The 18577-nt window shown below is 43.3% G+C and overlaps 1 protein-coding gene across 2 annotated transcripts in view; it reads right to left on the bottom strand.

The window, feature by feature from the left end:
- Positions 1-18577, bottom strand: part of CARS2 (cysteinyl-tRNA synthetase 2, mitochondrial) — a 123170-nt gene that overhangs the window by 35509 nt on the left and 69084 nt on the right. For both annotated transcript variants that reach the window (XM_069757926.1, XM_069757925.1), the window contains exons 9-12: positions 14889-14956; positions 2541-2607; positions 2309-2447; positions 2061-2184 (exon numbers count right to left, since the gene is read on the bottom strand). In XM_069757926.1, coding sequence (XP_069614027.1) covers positions 2061-2184; positions 2309-2447; positions 2541-2607; positions 14889-14956 — 398 coding nt within the window. The remainder of the gene's footprint in view (positions 1-2060; positions 2185-2308; positions 2448-2540; positions 2608-14888; positions 14957-18577) is intronic.

Here is an 18577-nt window from a genome sequence, read left to right as displayed (position 1 = left end):
TATGGATTAACAGTGAATTCATCTGCAAATGAAACACTAAAACATATATTGCTTGGATGATTTTTATAGGGCCGAAACCCCGTATACAAATGTTTAACCCCTTCACCCCCGGAGCTTTTTTCATTTTTCGCTCACCTCCTTCCCAGAACCATAACTTTTTTATTTTTCCATCAATTTGGCCATGTGAGGGCTTATTTTTTGTGGGACAAGTTGTACTTTTGATCAACACCATTGGTTTTACCATGTCGTGTGCTAGAAAACGAGAAAAAAAATTCCAAGTGCGGTGAAATTGCAAAAAAAGTGCAATCCCACACTTGTTTTTTGGCTTTTTTGCTAGGTTCACTGAATGCAAAAACTGAACTGCCATTATGATTCTCCAGGTCATTAAGAGTTCAGACACCAAACATGTCTAGGCACTTTTTTATCTAAGTGGTGAAAAAAAAATCCAAACTATGCTAAAAAAAAAAAAAGCGCAATTTTTTGCAAAAAAACGTATTAACTAAATACCCTGTATTTTTTCATTTTTTGACTAGCACTTGCTTATTTACTGTTCCATCTCGCATGTTCAACGTGGATATTTTCTCTCTGAGCCCTGTTCATACAGGTACAGGTACAGATGATCAGGTTTTTAAATACATCAGATAGTGATTATATACATTAGACAGGACTGCTCTATTATGGGTATACCTTGACGATTGGTGGAGCAGCTTAACATACTTTTTTTGCAAAAAAACGTATTAACTAAATACCCTGTATTTTTTCATTTTTTGACTAGCACTTGCTTATTTACTGTGACTTTTTTACAACAGAGTATTTTTTGACCTCTCTGTGCGCTTTTGTGTCTTCAAGTTCTTTGGTGGTGTGAACAGGTTTCTACAGACTTGTTCACTGTGCAGGTAGCCCATGTGTTTTTGGTTTTATAATTTTCTGAGACCCGTAGCATCTCTATTTTTTGTGATCTTGGGTTAGTTGAGGGCTCATTTTTTGCATGCAGAGCTGATGTTTTTAATGATGCCATTTTGGTGCAGATACGTTCTTTTGATCACCCGTTATTGCATTTTAATGGCGACCAAAAAAACTTAATTCTGGCGTTTTGACTTTTATTTACCGCTACACCTTTTAGCGATCAGATTAATTCTTTTTTTTACAGATCGGGCGATTCTGAACATGGCGATACCAAATATGTGTAGGTTTGATTTTTTTTAAATTATTTTATTTTGAATTGTGCGAATGGGGGGGATTTGAACTTTTATTTTTTTCATATTTTTAAAAACATTTTTTTCTTATTTACTTTTGGCATGCTTCAATAGTCTCCACGGGAGGCTAGAAGCTGTCACAACTTGATCGGCTCAGCTACCTAGAGGCGATGCTCAGATCGCCGCTATAGAGCAGAATTACTGCATTGCTATGAGTGTCGGCCACAGGGTGACGCTTATAGCAAACCGGCATCAACAGCCATAGAGGTCTCAAGGAGACCTCAGGTTGTCATGCCGATGCACCGAAGACCCCCGTTCACGTGACGAGGGTCAGCGGTGCGCGTATTTCCGGCCCGATGGCTGGAAGCGCGCGTTAAATGCCGCTATCAGAGTTTGACAGCGGCATTTAACTAGTTAATAGGCGCGGGTAGACTGCGATTCCACCCGTGCCTATTGCGGGCACATGTCAGCTGTTCAAAACAGCTGACATGTCCCGGCTATGATGCAGGCCCACCACCGGAGCCCACATCAAAGCGAGGGTTCTGCCATCGGACCTACTATTCCGCCCGATGGAAGTAAGGGGTTAAGTAGCTGAATTTTTGGGTGACAGACTCCATTTATAGGACAACAATGAGACGACAGTTACTGTAATTATTTCTTATTTTTTCTGATCCACACAATATTCTCACAGCTGAACTGTAAAAGCCACACTGTATTATCAGCAAAGTACCCGGGAACTAGAAAGTATCACATCTATGGTGATTCAGTTCGTATCCAGTCCAGAACTAACTGCAACCCATAGGGCACTCCTGAGCCTGCTGCCGTGGACAGCTGCCATCCTTAGATTACATCCTGATGGGTTACCTTGGAAACAGCCTTAAGCTGTCGGTTGCCGTGGTGAATGAGGTCCAGAACGGCATTGACAGCTCGTAGGGTGTCAAAGTCATCTGCGAACGCTGCTTTAACAGTCACTTTTGTTTCATTCAGGCTTTTTGACAAGGAAGGAAAAACATTTGTGAGAAAAGCAAATCCATTCTGGCATGGTAGTGAGGTCACAGTACAATCTATCTAAGCAGGCGGAGAGGTGACAGGTAGGACAACACATGGCTTACCTCTGCCATAGGATATCCTCCTGCACAGGCCCACAGAGGAGCTGACCTTTCACATAGGCACTGGCATCGCTCAGAAAAGAGGAGATTATTTTCAGGATGTTCGTGGATTCACTCATGGAGTCATTACTGTATTCAACAGCTAAGAATGGAGGGTAAAGTAGGTCAGAGCGGGAAACAGGCAGTGTATAATCTGGTGGTCCGTCCTGCTCTGCGATGGATATCATGACAATACCTGATCTGTATTTAGTGCGCAAGCAAAACATCCGAAATTCATCAGATGAGAAAGACTGTAGGAATTCCTGGAAAGAAGAAGACATAAAAAAGAGTCAGAATGTGCAGTCAGTGAGGGGCTACAGGACTAGAAAAACAGCCATATTCTGCCAGAAAGTGCACCACACTTGTGCACAGGTTGTGTTTGGTATTGCAGCTCATCTTTGGTAAAGTGAATAGATTTGAGCACCAGTAATTTTATGCATGTGCAATCCTTTTTAACCTACACGTTGGATAACTAGAAACTACGCTGGGTTATCCAACCAAGCTTGCTATGCTGTTAGTATGACAGGGGAACATAGCCATGTGAATGAGGGGCATTGGAGTTGGTCTCACTACTAGTCTGCATGATATACAGTACATTAACCCTTTTCCGACATCGGGCGTAATAATACACCGATGTCAGACTTCCTTCCTTTGATGTGGGCTCTGGTGCTGAGCCCACATCTTTTTCAGCACATGTCAGCTGTTTTGAACAGCTGACATGTGCCTCTAACAGCTGCGGTTGGGATCACGATCCACCCGCGGCTGTAAACTAGTTAAATGCCGCTGTCAATCTCTGACAGCGGCATTTAACATGTGCTTCTAGCAAGCGCACCGGAAATCCTGCCCATCGGCGCCCACGTCACATGATCACGGGTCACCGATGGATTGGCATGACAACCAGAGGTCTCAAGCAGACCTCAATGGTTGTCACTGCCGGACTGCTATGAACACTGCCCAGTGACCAGTGCTCATAGAAAGTCAGCAATTCTGCTACATACAGGCGATCTGATCATCGCCTGTATGTAGCGGAGCTGATCCGGTTATGGCGGCTTCTAGTCTCCCATGGAGACTATGGAAGCATTCAAAAGTTAAAAAAAAAAAGTTTTTAAAAATATTAAAAAACAAATCTAAAAGTCAAATCACCCCCCTTTCAATCCTTTCAAAATAAAACAATAAAAAAAAAAAATCAAACATAAACATATTTGGTATTGCCACGTTCAGAATCGCCCGATCTATCAATATAAAAAAAGGATTAACCCGATCACTAAGCAGCGTAAGTCAAAATGCCAGAATATTGTTTTTTTTTGGTCGCCGCAACATTGAATTAAAATGCAATAACGGTCGAGCAAAAGATCGTATCTGCAACAAAATGGTATCATTAAAAACGTCAGCTCGGCACGCAAAAAAATAAGCCCTCACCCAGCCACAGATCATTGAAATTGGAGATGCTACGGGTATAAGAAAATGGCACAAATTATTAATTTTTTTTTAACAAACTTTGGAATTTTTTTCACCACTTTGATAAAAAAAAACCTAGACATGTTTGGTGTCTGTGAACTCGTAATGACCTGGGGAATCATAGTGGCAGATCTGTTTTAGCAATTAGAGAATATTGTAAAAGAAAACAAAAAAAACAATTGTGGGATTGCAGGTTTTTTTGCAATTTCACCGCACTTGGAATTTTTTTCCCGTTTTCCAGTACATGACATGGTAAAACCAATGGGGTTGTTCCAGTTTTGTGAAACCCATTTAACCCAGATGCAGTTTATTTCAAAACAAACAAACTGAGCTTTACTGACCCTGCTGGCACCCAACGCTGAGTTTACAGTGCTGCTTCCGGTGTCCGTTACTGTCTGCAGCGCTAACGTCACGCTGACAGCACTGAACACTGCAGCCAATCAGTGAGCTTAGAGGCTCTTGACGTCAACTTGTACAGAACCGCTGAGCTCAGTTACTGGTTGCAGAGCTGTCAACATGACATCAGGGTTGCAGACAATAACACACAACTGCGATCAGCCGCAGACACGAAGCGCGGGACCCTTGGAGAGTGAGAAAAAAAAACTTCAGTTAAGGAACAGAAGTTTTCCAAAACTGGAAAACCCCTTTAACTTTTTATTTTGTTTTGCTGGTAAAGGCAAGTAAGGCTACTTTCACACTAGCGTTAACTGCAAACCGTCACAAAAACGTCTTTTTTCCGAAAAAACGGATGCGTCAAAAAAGTGGAAAACGTATGCAACGCATACAGCATTTCGACGGATCCGTCGCAAATCCGCTAAACGGTTTCGTTGAAATGCTGGATGCGTTGCATCTGTTGCATCCGTTTTTACCATCCGTTGCATCCGTTTTTACGACGGATCCGTTTTTAAAATGGGAGGCACCCAAATTTGATTGGCTACTGGAAAATAAGGAAATCTATATACTGACTGTATTTACAGCCCATCTTTGAGGGTTTTAGTTTAGTGGCAAGGATGGATGGTGTACTTGGGAGGATTGCGAGTTTGGTTACTGACGTTATATTTGAGACGAATCGCCTGGATATTATAGTGCGGGAGAAGGAGGCGGCAGCAGAAAGACGGAGGATGCTTCTGCAGCAACGGAGAGTGAGACGATTCTGGATACATCCGATCAATGAACTGCGGATGACCAGGGGTGTCCAGTCCACTCTCTATCTGGAGTTGCGGTGCAACCCACAGAAATTCTGCAATTATGTACGGATGAGGATGGAACATTTTGATTATTTGGTTGGAAAACTAGGGGATGTCATCCAAAGGCAGGACACAAGGATGAGGCTTGCCATCACACCGGCGGAGCGGCTCCTGGTGACACTGCGGTAAGCATCTTTTTTTGTCATTGCTCATATTGAATGTTATTACATGCTGCAGAGAAAACTGCGCTGACACATTGCGCACCATTTTCTGCAGCATGTAATTTTTTTTGTTTTTTGAGGCCATTCCACTGTTTTTTTTTTTTAATGTCATTGCTCATATTGAATGTTATTACATGCTGCAGACAATACTGCGCTGACACATTGCGCACCATTTTCTGCAGCATGTAATTTTTTTTGTTGTTTTGTTTTATTTAGGTTTTATTGTGCGTCCCGTCATACAAAAAACATTTTCACAGTGCCTGAGAAGTGCAGAACAATTTGAGATAATTTGCAATTTCCCAAATTGTGTTGGTGCCGTGGACGGCAAACACATAAGGATTGCTAAACCGGCAGGAACAGGATCCGAGCACTACAACTATAAGAAATACTTCTCCATTGTACTCATGGCTATTGCAGACGCCAACTGCAAGTTTCTTGCTGTGGACATAGAAGCCTATGGCCGGTCCAACGATTCGCAAGTTTTTAAAAACTCTCCAATTGGTCGTTGCCTGTATGGAGATACATACGATTTCCCGCCAGCCAGACCGCTCCCAGGAACAAGTGAACCAGCCATGCAATATGTTTGTGTAGGTGATGAAGCGTTTCAACTGTCGCCGCACCTACTTAAACCATACAGCAGCCGTGACTTAAACCGTACCAAGCGGGTATTTAATTACCGTCTTACTAGAGCAAGAAGAGTAGTAGAGTGCTCTTTAGGTATATTAACGGCAAAGTGGAGAGTTCTGCTGACGGCAATAAAACTGAAAACAAAAACTATAGACGATGTTGTCAAGGCATGTGTGGTGCTCCATAACTTTGTCCTTTTAAAGGAGCCCGTTTCCTTGGATGACGAAGAATTGGAGACAACCTTGTGGGATTACCGCAGTGCCTCTGTTCGCTCCACAGGTTCTGTTACTAGGATGAGGGACCAGTTTGCGGATTATTTTTTGTCACCTGTTGGGCGGATTCCATGGCAAGACATCATTGTGTGACATGTTTTTCATGGCTTTTGTTGTTTATGTAAAAATTGTGTTTCTGGCAAAAAAAAATAATTTTTTTTTAAAATTCCCAAAGCGTGGTTTGCTTCGTAATAAAACCATTATGTTATATACAGTGGGGCAAAAAAGTATTTAGTCAGTCAGCAATAGTGCAAGTTCCACCACTTAAAAAGATGAGAGGCGTCTGTAATTTACATCATAGGTAGACCTCAACTATGGGAGACAAACTGAGAAAAAAAAAATCCAGAAAATCACATTGTCTGTTTTTTTAACATTTTATTTGCATATTATGGTGGAAAATAAGTATTTGGTCAGAAACAAAATTTCATCTCAATACTTTGTAATATATCCTTTGTTGGCAATGACAGAGGTCAAACGTTTTCTGTAAGTCTTCACAAGGTTGCCACACACTGTTGTTGGTATATTGGCCCATTCCTCCATGCAGATCTCCTCTAGAGCAGTGATGTTTTTGGCTTTTCCCTTGGCAACACGGACTTTCAACTCCCTCCAAAGGTTTTCTATAGGGTTGAGATCTGGAGACTGGCTAGGCCACTCCAGGACCTTGAAATGCTTCTTACGAAGCCACTCCTTCGTTGCCCTGGCGGTGGGCTTTGGATCATTGTCATGTTGAAAGACCCAGCCACGTTTCATCTTCAATGCCCTTGCTGATGGAAGGAGGTTTGCACTCAAAATCTCACGATACATGGCCCCATTCATTCTTTCATGTACCCGGATCAGTCGTCCTGGCTCCTTTGCAGAGAAACAGCCCCAAAGCATGATGTTTCCACCACCATGCTTTACAGTAGGTATGGTGTTTGATGGATGCAACTCAGTATTCTTTTTCCTCCAAACACGACAAGTTGTGTTTCTACAAAACAGTTCCAGTTTGGTTTCATCAGACCATAGGACATTCTCCCAAAACTCCTCTAGATCATCCAAATGCTCTCTAGCAAACTTCAGACGGGCCTGGACATGTACTGGCTTAAGCAGTGGGACACGTCTGGCACTGCACGATCTGAGTCCATGGTGGCGTAGTGTGTTACTTATGGTAGGCCTTGTTACATTGGTCCCAGCTCTCTGCAGTTCATTCACTAGGTCCCCCCGCGTGGTTCTGGGATTTTTGCTCACCGTTCTTGTGATCATTCTGACCCCACGGGGTGGGATTTTGCGTGGAGCCCCAGATCGAGGGAGATTATCAGTGGTCTTGTATGTCTTCCATTTTCTAATTATTGCTCCCACTGTTGATTTCTTCACTCCAAGCTGGTTGGCTATTGCAGATTCAGTCTTCCCAGCCTGGTGCAGGGCTACAATTTTGTTTCTGGTGTCCTTTGACAGCTCTTTGGTCTTCACCATAGTGGAGTTTGGAGTCACACTGTTTGAGGGTGTGCACAGGTGTCTTTTTATACTGATAACAAGTTTAAACAGGTGCCATTACTACAGGTAATGAGTGGAGGAAAGAGGAGACTCTTAAAGAAGAAGTTACAGGTCTGTGAGAGCCAGAAATCTTGATTGTTTGTTTCTGACCAAATACTTATTTTCCACCATAATATGCAAATAAAATGTTAAAAAAACAGACAATGTGATTTTCTTGATTTTTTTTTCTCAGTTTGTCTCCCATAGTTGAGGTTTACCTATGATGTAAATTACAGACGCCTCTCATCTTTTTAAGTGGTGGAACTTGCACTATTGCTGACTGACTAAATACTTTTTTGCCCCACTGTACCTTTCAAACGTCTGGTGTTTATTTTGATTTAACCTTTTTTAATAGTTACCATATTACCTTAATGAATCCACACACACAGTAGATTTTAAATCAGAAAGATTTTTATTGTAACTCTTGAAATTTTTTTTTTTCATTTGCAAAAAACATGTTTTTTTTCTTTTCACAATTTTTTTGTGTTGTAAATTTAGAAACTTGTACTTAAAAAAATTATAAATCTTGGTAGTGTTGGGTGGAGTAACTATGGGAGGAGGGGCTCGAATGTTGGACCACGTCGGTAGATGGGAAACCCTACTTGTTTGGTCTGCAGTGGAAGGGGGGTGAAAAGCAAGAGGCTGACCAGAGGGGGGTTGTGTTGGGGTAGTTGTAAAACTGAATGGGGAAGGAAAGCTGGGCAAGGAAGAAGAAAACACTGGGGAATACATTTGGGTTGTGGGCCGGGTTGGGTATTGGGACTGGCGTTGATATTGTGGGGCATGGTGTTGAAATGGTGACTGTGATGTGTGGGGAGGTGTGGGGGTAGATTGGGGTTCGTGGAGGACCTTAAGTAGAGCATTATGGCAGCTATTCATTACCCGCATCTGCTGCTCAAAAGAAAGCTTCTCCATGCTCCTAAGCATGGATTGAAAAAAAAAGATTTGCCGGAGATTGACTTACATCTAAATGCAGCCTATCCAAGCGACTGCTGGTTTCATGGTGGGTTTCACTGATGCGTGATTGCACCATGTTGAAACCAGCAGTCACTTGCTCTCCCAAAATTTTAAAAGAACTTTGGAAGGATGCATTTAGATGTAAGAACTCAGGAGCATAGCTCCTTTCCTGACCCCTCTGTCGCTGCCGCCACGAACCTAACGGTGGTGTAGAGGTGGCAGGGTCAGAGGGGTGGGGTAAAGGGAACGCTATCTGTTGAGCATCAGATGCGAGTAACGAAGGCTGCGCTCCAGTGCCTGAGGTGGATGAAGTGGAGGGGTCAGAGGTGTGGGGCCTACCGATGTGGTCCCCGGTGGCGGACTCAGGAGGGATCGCTCCAGAGGGCGCAGAGGAAGATGCAGGCGCACGGTGGCTGGAGAAGGTGCTGTGAAAGAAAAAACAAAAACAATTAATATATTGATATGAAAAAGCCCAGACTGAAACAAAAGTTTTGTGATTAGACAGGTTCTTACTGGGATGTTGAATACTTACACTCTACTCAGCATGGTTCGCCTCAGGAAGGAGAGGGCAGGGGCGTATCTGTAGGATTTCTTCTTCCTTCCTGCTGAGCCACTCGGGGCCTGCATCTCCTCGTTGAATTCCCTCTTAAAGCGATCCCTCAGTGACCGCCACCGCTTCCTAACCTTGCCACCTGTGAAGACAGGAATGAAGAAAAAAAAATTGGTAAATGCAAGACATTACATTCAGCTCTAAACATCACTGAAAAGTGAATACTTACATAGTTTGCTCTGCTGCTGTGGAAGAAGGTCCTCCCACCTCGGAAAGATGTTCTGGCATACTTCCTCCCAGAGCCGACGGGTGACACTGGTATCAGCATGCCTGCGGTCAGCCATGTTCCACAGCGGCTCCCGCTCGCGAACCTCCTCAATTAGAGATTCGATTTTGATGTCAAAATCTTCGGCGGGAGCACGCTGTGAAGCCTGTGAGAAAAAAAATATAAGAAAAACATAAAAATTAGTACACTGAAAAACAAAATTAACAATCGAATCCCCCCCAAAAAACAACTCACTGATGGCCGACCGCGGCGAAGAGTCCGCCGACTCTGGGAGTGCCTGGGAGAACCTTCACGCTGTGCTGAAAGTTCAGCAGCAGCAGCAGCAGAAGCAGCAGGAGACTGAAAGAAAGGAGAAAATAAAATTAGCTTTAATGTATGTATATGTTTTCTGTGTTACGTTGTATCTGAAAATCTGTTTTGTGTATGGTGCAGTGTGATGTGTGAAGCAAGTGTTTCACCACTACTTACACTTGGTTCCTCCTCCACTTGTATGTCTCCACCCGTCTCGGTCCCTTCTGACAGCTCCTCATCGGATTCTGATTCCTGTTAAAACATAATAAATGCATGTAGTGAATAAAAATGATGTAAATTTAAAAAAAAAAAAAAAGTTTTTGTTTACTTACCAATACACGCTGTTGCTGTGGAGGAGGGCTGTCAGAAGTGGACATTGTGTTCCTGGTGGGCTAGCCGGTGGCTGTGGTCCTGGTGGGTCTGTAAGTTAAAAGACACTTGCAATCTGCTCTACACATTGAAGTAGCAGATTTGGGGTCTTCAAAACTTACTTTGAAAAATGTGAGGATGTGGTCCTGGTGGTAAGGCCGGTGGCTGTGGTCCCTAGTGTATCTGTAATATAATAAGTATAATGGATTTATAGTTAGACCACCCCAGAACTAGGTAATGTTTAACAATAAACACCCTGTTAAAATGTGAGAAATAGGTGAACACCAAAACCCAAAAACAGGTGCACGTTATACCATTCATTTCCATGTCCCCCCAAAAAAAAAAAAAAATGCTCTTTATTTTAAATACAAGTACATCAACTGGGAATGGTTTCAACAGTAATAAAAAAAAATCAACACTTTAAAAAAAAAAAAAAAAAAAAGCACTCACACATTCTAACCACAAGCTGCAGACCACTAGACTTTGCAATAATACATCCGATTGAAAAAAAATAAATAAATTTAAGAGGGAAAAAAAAAAAGAAAACATTCACACAGGCTGCACAAACCACTATACTTAGTAAATACATCAAAAAAGTACATTAACCAAAATGGCATTGACAAATGCACATGCAACCAACAAGACGCACACAAACATACCTGCAATCAGAGTCATAACACAAGCATAACACATGAACAGGCATAATATTGGCGAAGGCATAATAAAGTGCAGGCACGTGAAGACATACATACAAAAGCACACAGCAGTACAAAAATACACACACACGGCCATCAGTCCTCCGGCTGGAGCTGGATGTCTTCACAGTGGCAGGCCTCAGGGTGGATCTGGACTGTAGCAGGGCACTGGCTGTTGCAGGACGACGGCAGGCCTCAGGTTGTATTCAGGTTTTAACAGAGGCGTAGCTAGAGCTTTTGCCGCCCGGGGCTGTTCCCGAGTTTGGCGCCCCCCCCCCCCCCCCCCCATCTCAATACACACAAAGGTTACCAAAAATGGTTTTCCTGTTTTGTAGAACTTAAACTGGGCCTAATGGTGTCACCCCCACATGCCACACCTGTGACTTAATACCACCACACCATGACCAGGCCACATAGTGACCGAATAATACTACATACAAGGGACAAATACCACCGCACCATTTCCAGACCACATATTACCACCACATAGTGACTGAATACTACAATACTGATCAGTAATAAAAAAAAACCACAATACTATCACCATAAGTGCCAGTATTCACAGGAGATCTGTACTTAGTATGCAGTGTCTGTGTAGAGGTAATACAGAGATCGCTGGTGACATTATACACAGGACCTCTATATAGTATACAGTGTATAGTGTCAGTGTATAGGTAACACTGACTCACCAGTGACGTCTCTAGGTGAAGTCCTTCATCTTTCATCCAGCACAGACCGCCATCATTCCTTCCAGCCAGGACTCGTTTCTGCAGGAAATAACACAGTTATCTCGAGCTCCGCTTGCAGAACACATTACTTAATTTTTCACAACTTCTACATTACACCACATGAAGAAAAAAAGGTGATATAGTGTCACTCTGCACAGTAACAGGACCGCCCCCCCATTTAAAACAGTATACTCAAAAAATAAAATAAATACATCACTGCAGTAACAATATCCCTTAATTATCCCCTATGGTAATAATATTCCCCACCCTGGCCCCGTTTATCTCATTCCTGGCTCCAGCCATATGTTGTCGTATCCTGCCCTCATGAGTATCCATTCTACCCCATATGATCTCCCCATCCTGCCCCACCAGCCTCTATCGTATCCGTCCTGCCCCATGATCCAATCCTGCCCCGTGTCTCCAATCATGCCCCGTATCTACATTCTGCCCATGCCTCAAGTCCTGCCCCCAGTGTGTCCAGCATATTACCCCCATGTTGTCCAGCAATCTGCCCCAGTGTGTCCAGCATATTACCCCCATGTTGTCCAGCAATCTGCCCCAGTGTGTCCAGCATATTACCCCCAGTGTGTCCAGCAATCTGCCCCAGTATGTCCAGCATATTACCCCCAGTGTGTCCAGCAATCTGCCCTCAGTGTGTCCAGCAATCTGCCCCAGTGTCCAGCCTTTCCCCAGTGTGTCCAGCAGTCTGCCCCAGTGTGTCCAGCATATTACCCCCAGTGTCCAGCATTGCCCCAGTGTGTCCAGTATATTACCCCCAGTGTGTCCAGAAATCTGCCCCAGGGTCTCCAGTATTGCCCCAGTGTGTCCAGCAATCTGCCCCAGGGTCTCCAGTATTGCCCCAGTGTGTCCAGCAATCTGCCCCATGGTCTCCTGTATTGCCCCAGTGTGTCCAGCATTCTGCCCCATGGTCTCCAGTACTGCCCCAGTGTGTCCAGCAATCTGCCCCATGGTCTCCAGCATTGCCCCAGCCCCAGACAGTCAGACATAAAGAAAAAAAAAAAAAGTAAAATCCTCACCTCTCCCGTTCCCAGCGCAGGTCCGGTGCAGTCAGCGTCTCTCCGGCTCTGCGACGCTCAGGACAGAGAGGCAGAGCGGCGCGCACAGTAGTGACGTCATCGCGCCCTCTGCTCTGAGACGTCGCAGAGTCAGAGGACGCTGAAGCCGCAGGAACCAGGAGAGGTGAGTATTAGAGCGGGGGGCGGGACCCGGGGGTGGGGGGAGCTGGCCCTGGTCGTGGCGGCGGACGGCGCCGCCCGAAGATTTAAAGGGGCGTCTTTTTTTTTTTTTTTTTTATCTTCTTCTCCTGCAGCGCCGGCCGCCCCCAGCATTGTGCCGCCCGGGGCGGACCGCCCCCCCCCCCGCACCCCCCTTCCTACGCCACTGGGTTTTAAGCTCTTGCTGTAGTCAGTGTGTCATACACAAATGCACACACACACACTAATGCATGCACACACACACACACACACACGCACCCAAAAATGGCAATACTCGCACTGTTGGAGTGTGGCTGGAAGGTCCTTGCTGCCAGGCTGGGGTCTTGATGTCAGGCTGGGGTCTTGATGTCAGGCTGGGGTCTTGATTTCAGGCTGGGGTCTTGATGTCAGGCTGGGGTCTTGATGTCAGGCTGGGGTCTTGATTTCAAGCTGGGGTCTTGCAGGCTTCTTCTGAGTCTCTCTGTCTTCTTGTTGGCATATGTGGGGTTGAAGGCCCAGGCCAGGTTTATATAGATTTGGGGATGTCTGGCCAATTAACTACAAAATCCTGGTTCTGAGCATGCTCAGTAGAAAAAAACGTATTGCAGCGCTGCATTGCGTCATACGACGTGTCTCGACGGATCCGTCGCTCATAGACTTTCATTGTAGCCAAAGACGCATGCCGCAGGATGCGTCGCGACACGTTTTTTTGTCGGAGCCAAAAAACGTTACAATCTACGTTTTTTCAGACGACGTGTCGCCAAATTTCGACACATCCGTCGTACGACGTATACCGACGTATGCCAATCCGTCGCAATGCGTCGCCAATACAAGTCTATGGGGAAAAAAACGCATCCTGCAAGCACTTTTGCAGGATGCGTTTTTTCGGCAAAACGACGCATTTTAACGTATTGCAGTTAACGGTAGTGTGAAAGTAGCCTAAGCTGTCAGGTCAGAAATAATATACATTTCGAAGACCTTTAGGTTGTGTGAGCACCATGTCTTCTTCAGGTGGACCTGGAGTAGTGCCTCAAAGTCACTTTGTCACAGTTTTCTGGAGTCATTTGCTCTTTTTTAGTAGCTTTAGTATTTGGGCCTTATTCTCTATTTGATTTGCTCCATTTTTAAGCCTTTTTGCTGATTTTTCTCAACACCTTTGCTTATCCAGATGTTTTAGACATATTCACAAAATGCGACTTTTACCAAATGTCACATTTTTGGCGCATCTCACTACAGTCCTTAAGTTTTCAATTTGTCAGATTTCCCTTTTTAAAGGGTTTGAAACTTTGGGGGTTAAAAAGTTGCAAAAAGACAAAAATTAAGAGCATTTTTAATTTTCAGCGTGTGCCATTTTGAGGAATTTGATGCAAAAAAAAACACTAGTGTATAACACAAGACAAAAAAAAACAAAAAAAAAAAAACAAAACAGAAAAGTGACTTCAAGAAATTGCAAATGATGAATTGGTATACATATTAGTCCATAAACCAATGAAAAGAACACATTCAAATACGATAATCACACAAGGACCTCCCAAAAAGAATGCTAGACAGGCCACATGAATGTTGGGTTCAAAAACATGTCATTTTATTTGTATCAAAAGGATAAAAGCCTTAAACTATAATACACCATCCAATCATGATGTAAAAAGTACCTCCGATCTAAACAACAGGTCTCATGTAAACATATATTGATACCCATGTGTTAATATCAGCATAATAAATATTTACGGCAGGCCACTAAGTGGTTATATGCCATATGGATTAACATAATGGTAATGGAAAACATGTATGAGGAAACCTAAGTAAAAAGCAGCAGTACAACAAAAGTGCTAAGAGCTTAAATGCAAACAACACCATATACAAGTCATGGAAATTGGAGGGCTACAGATAATAGTACCAAGGGTGTAACCCTAACATTGTTACCAGATATCCTACTAGAAACACCTAAACAAAGTGCCTGAAATTGCGGGTTAATATGCAGCCATGGAAAAGACCTCAAACATAATTACCCCAGTAAGAAGACACGAGACCTGTGGGATATATGGCTGCACAACTTGCTCTGGTAAAACGCCGATCACCGGCATATTCTACAACATCTTCCATTAGCATTCAATATGTAACCAACGATAAAAGCCATATTATAAAATGGTCTACAGACATTTCCCAAGACAAATTACCTGGACTGTAATGTAGTTTTTCAAAGACTTTGACATTTTATCTTCTTTTCCTTTCAGATGTAAATGCCCTAGGATGAAAAGTCATTATCTCAGTGTCTGGTGTTCGTCATTGGGGATACAGCGGCTTTATGTAATGAGATCATTAGGCTGTGCTGACACAGAGGGACGGATGACTTTGGGCCCAAGTGATCAACATTTAGATCCAAACCATTAGAAGCAATAACAAGAACTGCCCTGTGTCAGTAAGCGAAATGACTGACAAATGAAGTAGAGAAAAGTTAAAAAAAAAAAAAAAAGTTTACCGTTCAGCTAAAAATGTGTCTACGCTACGATGAAGATCAATTTATATAACGGGACCCCTCCAATGGTGAAAGAGAAGGCGAGGCGGAGGAGGAAAAAGATGAACAGAGGCGTCCTGATTGAGAACCTAGAAGTGACAACTAAGGGCTCACTCAGACGTCTGGATTAGTATCGGATGGCATACACACAACACACTGGCCAATGTTATTCAGTAGGGCTGTTCAGAGGAGATGGACCAAAAAAATCACAGCAGGCCCTTGTCTCTTGTATCACAATCGCCTATTCAAGTTTATGGGTACGCAAAAAAAAAAGAATCAGACTCCATGTGGCTCAACTGTATGGCATCTGATTGGTATGGATCCATCTTGATTGTACTACAGGAAACTATTTGGTGTTGTCAATTTTACTGCTCCGGTATAAAAACGGATGTCGTACTGATGTAAAAAATGGACATACAGATGACACAAGGGTGAAAATTGTCCGTTTTTATCAGGATGTAAATCGGATGATTTTTCATATGCCGGTTTGAACTTGGCCTGAAGCTGACTTTGTTCCACCTCATCAATAGCAGAAGCAGAGAGGAAGCAGCTGTTCCAAGGAAAGATCCATCTTCATTGTGCCCAGAAAAGTATAGAGAATATCAGCCACGTCTCGAGTGTTTGCAGTAGTTGGGTCTTTTTATTTGTTAGAACAGATGGTTTCTGGATATATTCAGCAAAATCTTTATTGAAGATTCATATAAAACATTCTCAGTACTAAAAAATATGAACTAAGTCCAACACAATTCAAATTATAACATAGTCCTTACTCATGGATCCAAGGACTACGTACGAGTTCAAAACGCATAGGTTTACATCTTTTTTTATTATACTGGGAGTGTCCGGTTTTATATGAATCTACAATAAAGTTTTTGCAGATTTTTTTTTCTAAAAAAAAAAGACCAGATTCTTCCTACCTTCTACTTGCTACCACCCTAGCAGGAGCATCCTTATCACCTAAGGCCCCTTTCACACATCAGGTTTTTGCCGTCAAGCATAATCTGGCGAATTTTCAAAAAACTGGTCCGTCAAAAGTTGCCGCCAGATCCATTTTTTTCTCATAGACTTGTATTACCGCCGGATTGTGACGGATGGCATCACGTTTCATTCGTTTTTGCCGGATCATTAGTTTTCTGGCGGGCGGAGAAAATGTACATAGGAAGGTTTTTTCTGTCTGGCGAAAAAATGCAGTGATGGATCCGGCGAAAAACAGATGAAATGTGAGGTAAAATGATGGAAGCCGGCGACTGATTCTGTTTTTTTTTTTAAGAAATCACGCATTCTGGTCTCTTTCCCCCCAGAACAGGAACTCTCTCTCCTCCCCGGAACAGGAAGTCCAAACTCTAGCCTGGGTAAAAAAATAAATAAATAATAGACAGATCCAGCAGAAAAATGGATCCGTTGCATCAGTTTTTCACAATTTGCAACGGATCCGTTTTTTTTCAAAATTCACCGGATTGTGCCTGACGGCTAAAAACTTAAGTGTGAAAGAGGCCTTAGCCGAGGACCACTGGCAATTTCAATCCAGCTGAGCTGGATCCCAACCTCTCTTACATTTAGGGTCTCTTTTTAAGCACGTAAAACGCCAACCTATTGTAATGTGCTGAATCATTACTGTTATGTTGTGCACTTTTCTGGCCACAATAAAGATGGATCATTAGAAGGATTATGTTTGCCTTGATTTTTGGGGGAGCAAAGATTTTAGCAATCAGTGATTTCATTTTTTTTTTTCAGTCATTCCCTTTGCCACAGGTTTGTACAACCAAGAAGCTAGCCATGCCATCTGTCTGTACAAACATTTGTGTACGGTAAATGTCATGGATCATACTAATGAAATCACTGAATTTGAGCAGGGCACTGTAATAGGACGCTACTGAAGTTAAAAAAAACAGTTTGTGGAATATTTAGGGGGAAAAAAATGTCACCTGTGAGTGTTATTGTTGAAAGTGAAAGCGTTTAGGAACCACACAGCATCTGTCACTTTACATGAGCTGCCACTTCGTCACTGAGTGGTGTTGCCGAATTCTGAGATGCAAAAATAACCAATCAATAACTGTAGAGCTCGAAACCTCCTCTGCAATGAACATCAACACAAACTGTGTGCCGAGTGTAGCAGTGGTGGCTTGGCATCTACCAGGTCTTCACCAGAGCCTCTCTATTAGAGACATGTCGTTTTCTGACCAACCCTATTAACTACACAGAATAAAGAATTGTGTTTCCATTGTAAGAGCTGATAAAAAATAAACTCTGTCTCCCTCTAGTGTTTTATTCTATTGCTTTACTGTATAATATAATATTGATATCTCCTGTATTTTTTTTCTCAAAATCTTGGAAACTGGCAGTAGAGATTGCCTGCAGGGGTGGACAGTGTGTGCGGTAGGTGGACGGCAGTTGCAGCCAATAGCAGCAGGGCACTGACGGATGCATGCACAGCAGTCAGGTGACCAAAGAACGGGACATGATCACTCCTGGGAGGGACCCACGGGGTTACAGCCGCCGTATGCACCGTCTCGTTTTTCTGTACTGTCTTGATGTTATGAGCAACAGCTTTGTATTCTTTATTGGTCTCTACACGTAAAGCCCAGATATTTCTATATGCCCTGGTATGGAACACACATACTGGCTCTCTAGATCCTTTTTCCATTTATTCTTGCCATCAAGAATACTTAAAACTCTGAAAAGTATATAACGCATGTGTGAAGAAGGTTACACCAGTCCTCACCTGGAATTTACTGCCTAAAGCAAAGCCTGCTGTTTAGCTCTGCGGCATTAGCACAAGTACGATCTGTGACCCCCAGGTTAGCTATTAGGCTTTTGGTGCCATCTGAATATGAGGCCGCTGTCCCTCCCCCATGCTTTATACTAGTTGCTGGCTGCTGTGTAGACATACAACACAAGCCAGGCAGAAGGTCAGTGCAGGGGAGCTGGTTCTTTACAGCGACCATGAACATCATTGTATGCAATGTCTTATGTATATGCCAGGAAACTATGCCGTAGTATGGAGGGATGTTGGTTTTGCTCCCTATATCATTAATGTTGTACTGTTTTTTAAGCATATTATTATACAAACATACCATATATCTATATACATAATTGTCTAAGGGGTACTTCTGTCTGTCTGTCCTTCTGTAACGGTTATTCGTTCGCTGATTGGTCTCGGCAGCTTCCTGTCATGGCTGCCGCGACCAATCAGCGACGCGCACAGTCCGGAAGAAAATGGCCGCTCCTTACTCCCCGCACTCACTGCCCGGCGCCCGCATACACCCCGCAATATACTACATGGGCTATGCAATATGCTACGTGGCTCTGTGCTGTATACTACGTCACTGGGCAATATACTACGTGACTGGG

This window comes from Ranitomeya imitator, chromosome 3 (assembly GCF_032444005.1).
Source record: "Ranitomeya imitator isolate aRanImi1 chromosome 3, aRanImi1.pri, whole genome shotgun sequence".
NCBI classification, from domain to species: domain Eukaryota; kingdom Metazoa; phylum Chordata; class Amphibia; order Anura; family Dendrobatidae; genus Ranitomeya; species Ranitomeya imitator.
Note: the sequence above shows the minus strand (reverse complement) of the source record. Positions and strands in the feature narration are given on the sequence as shown.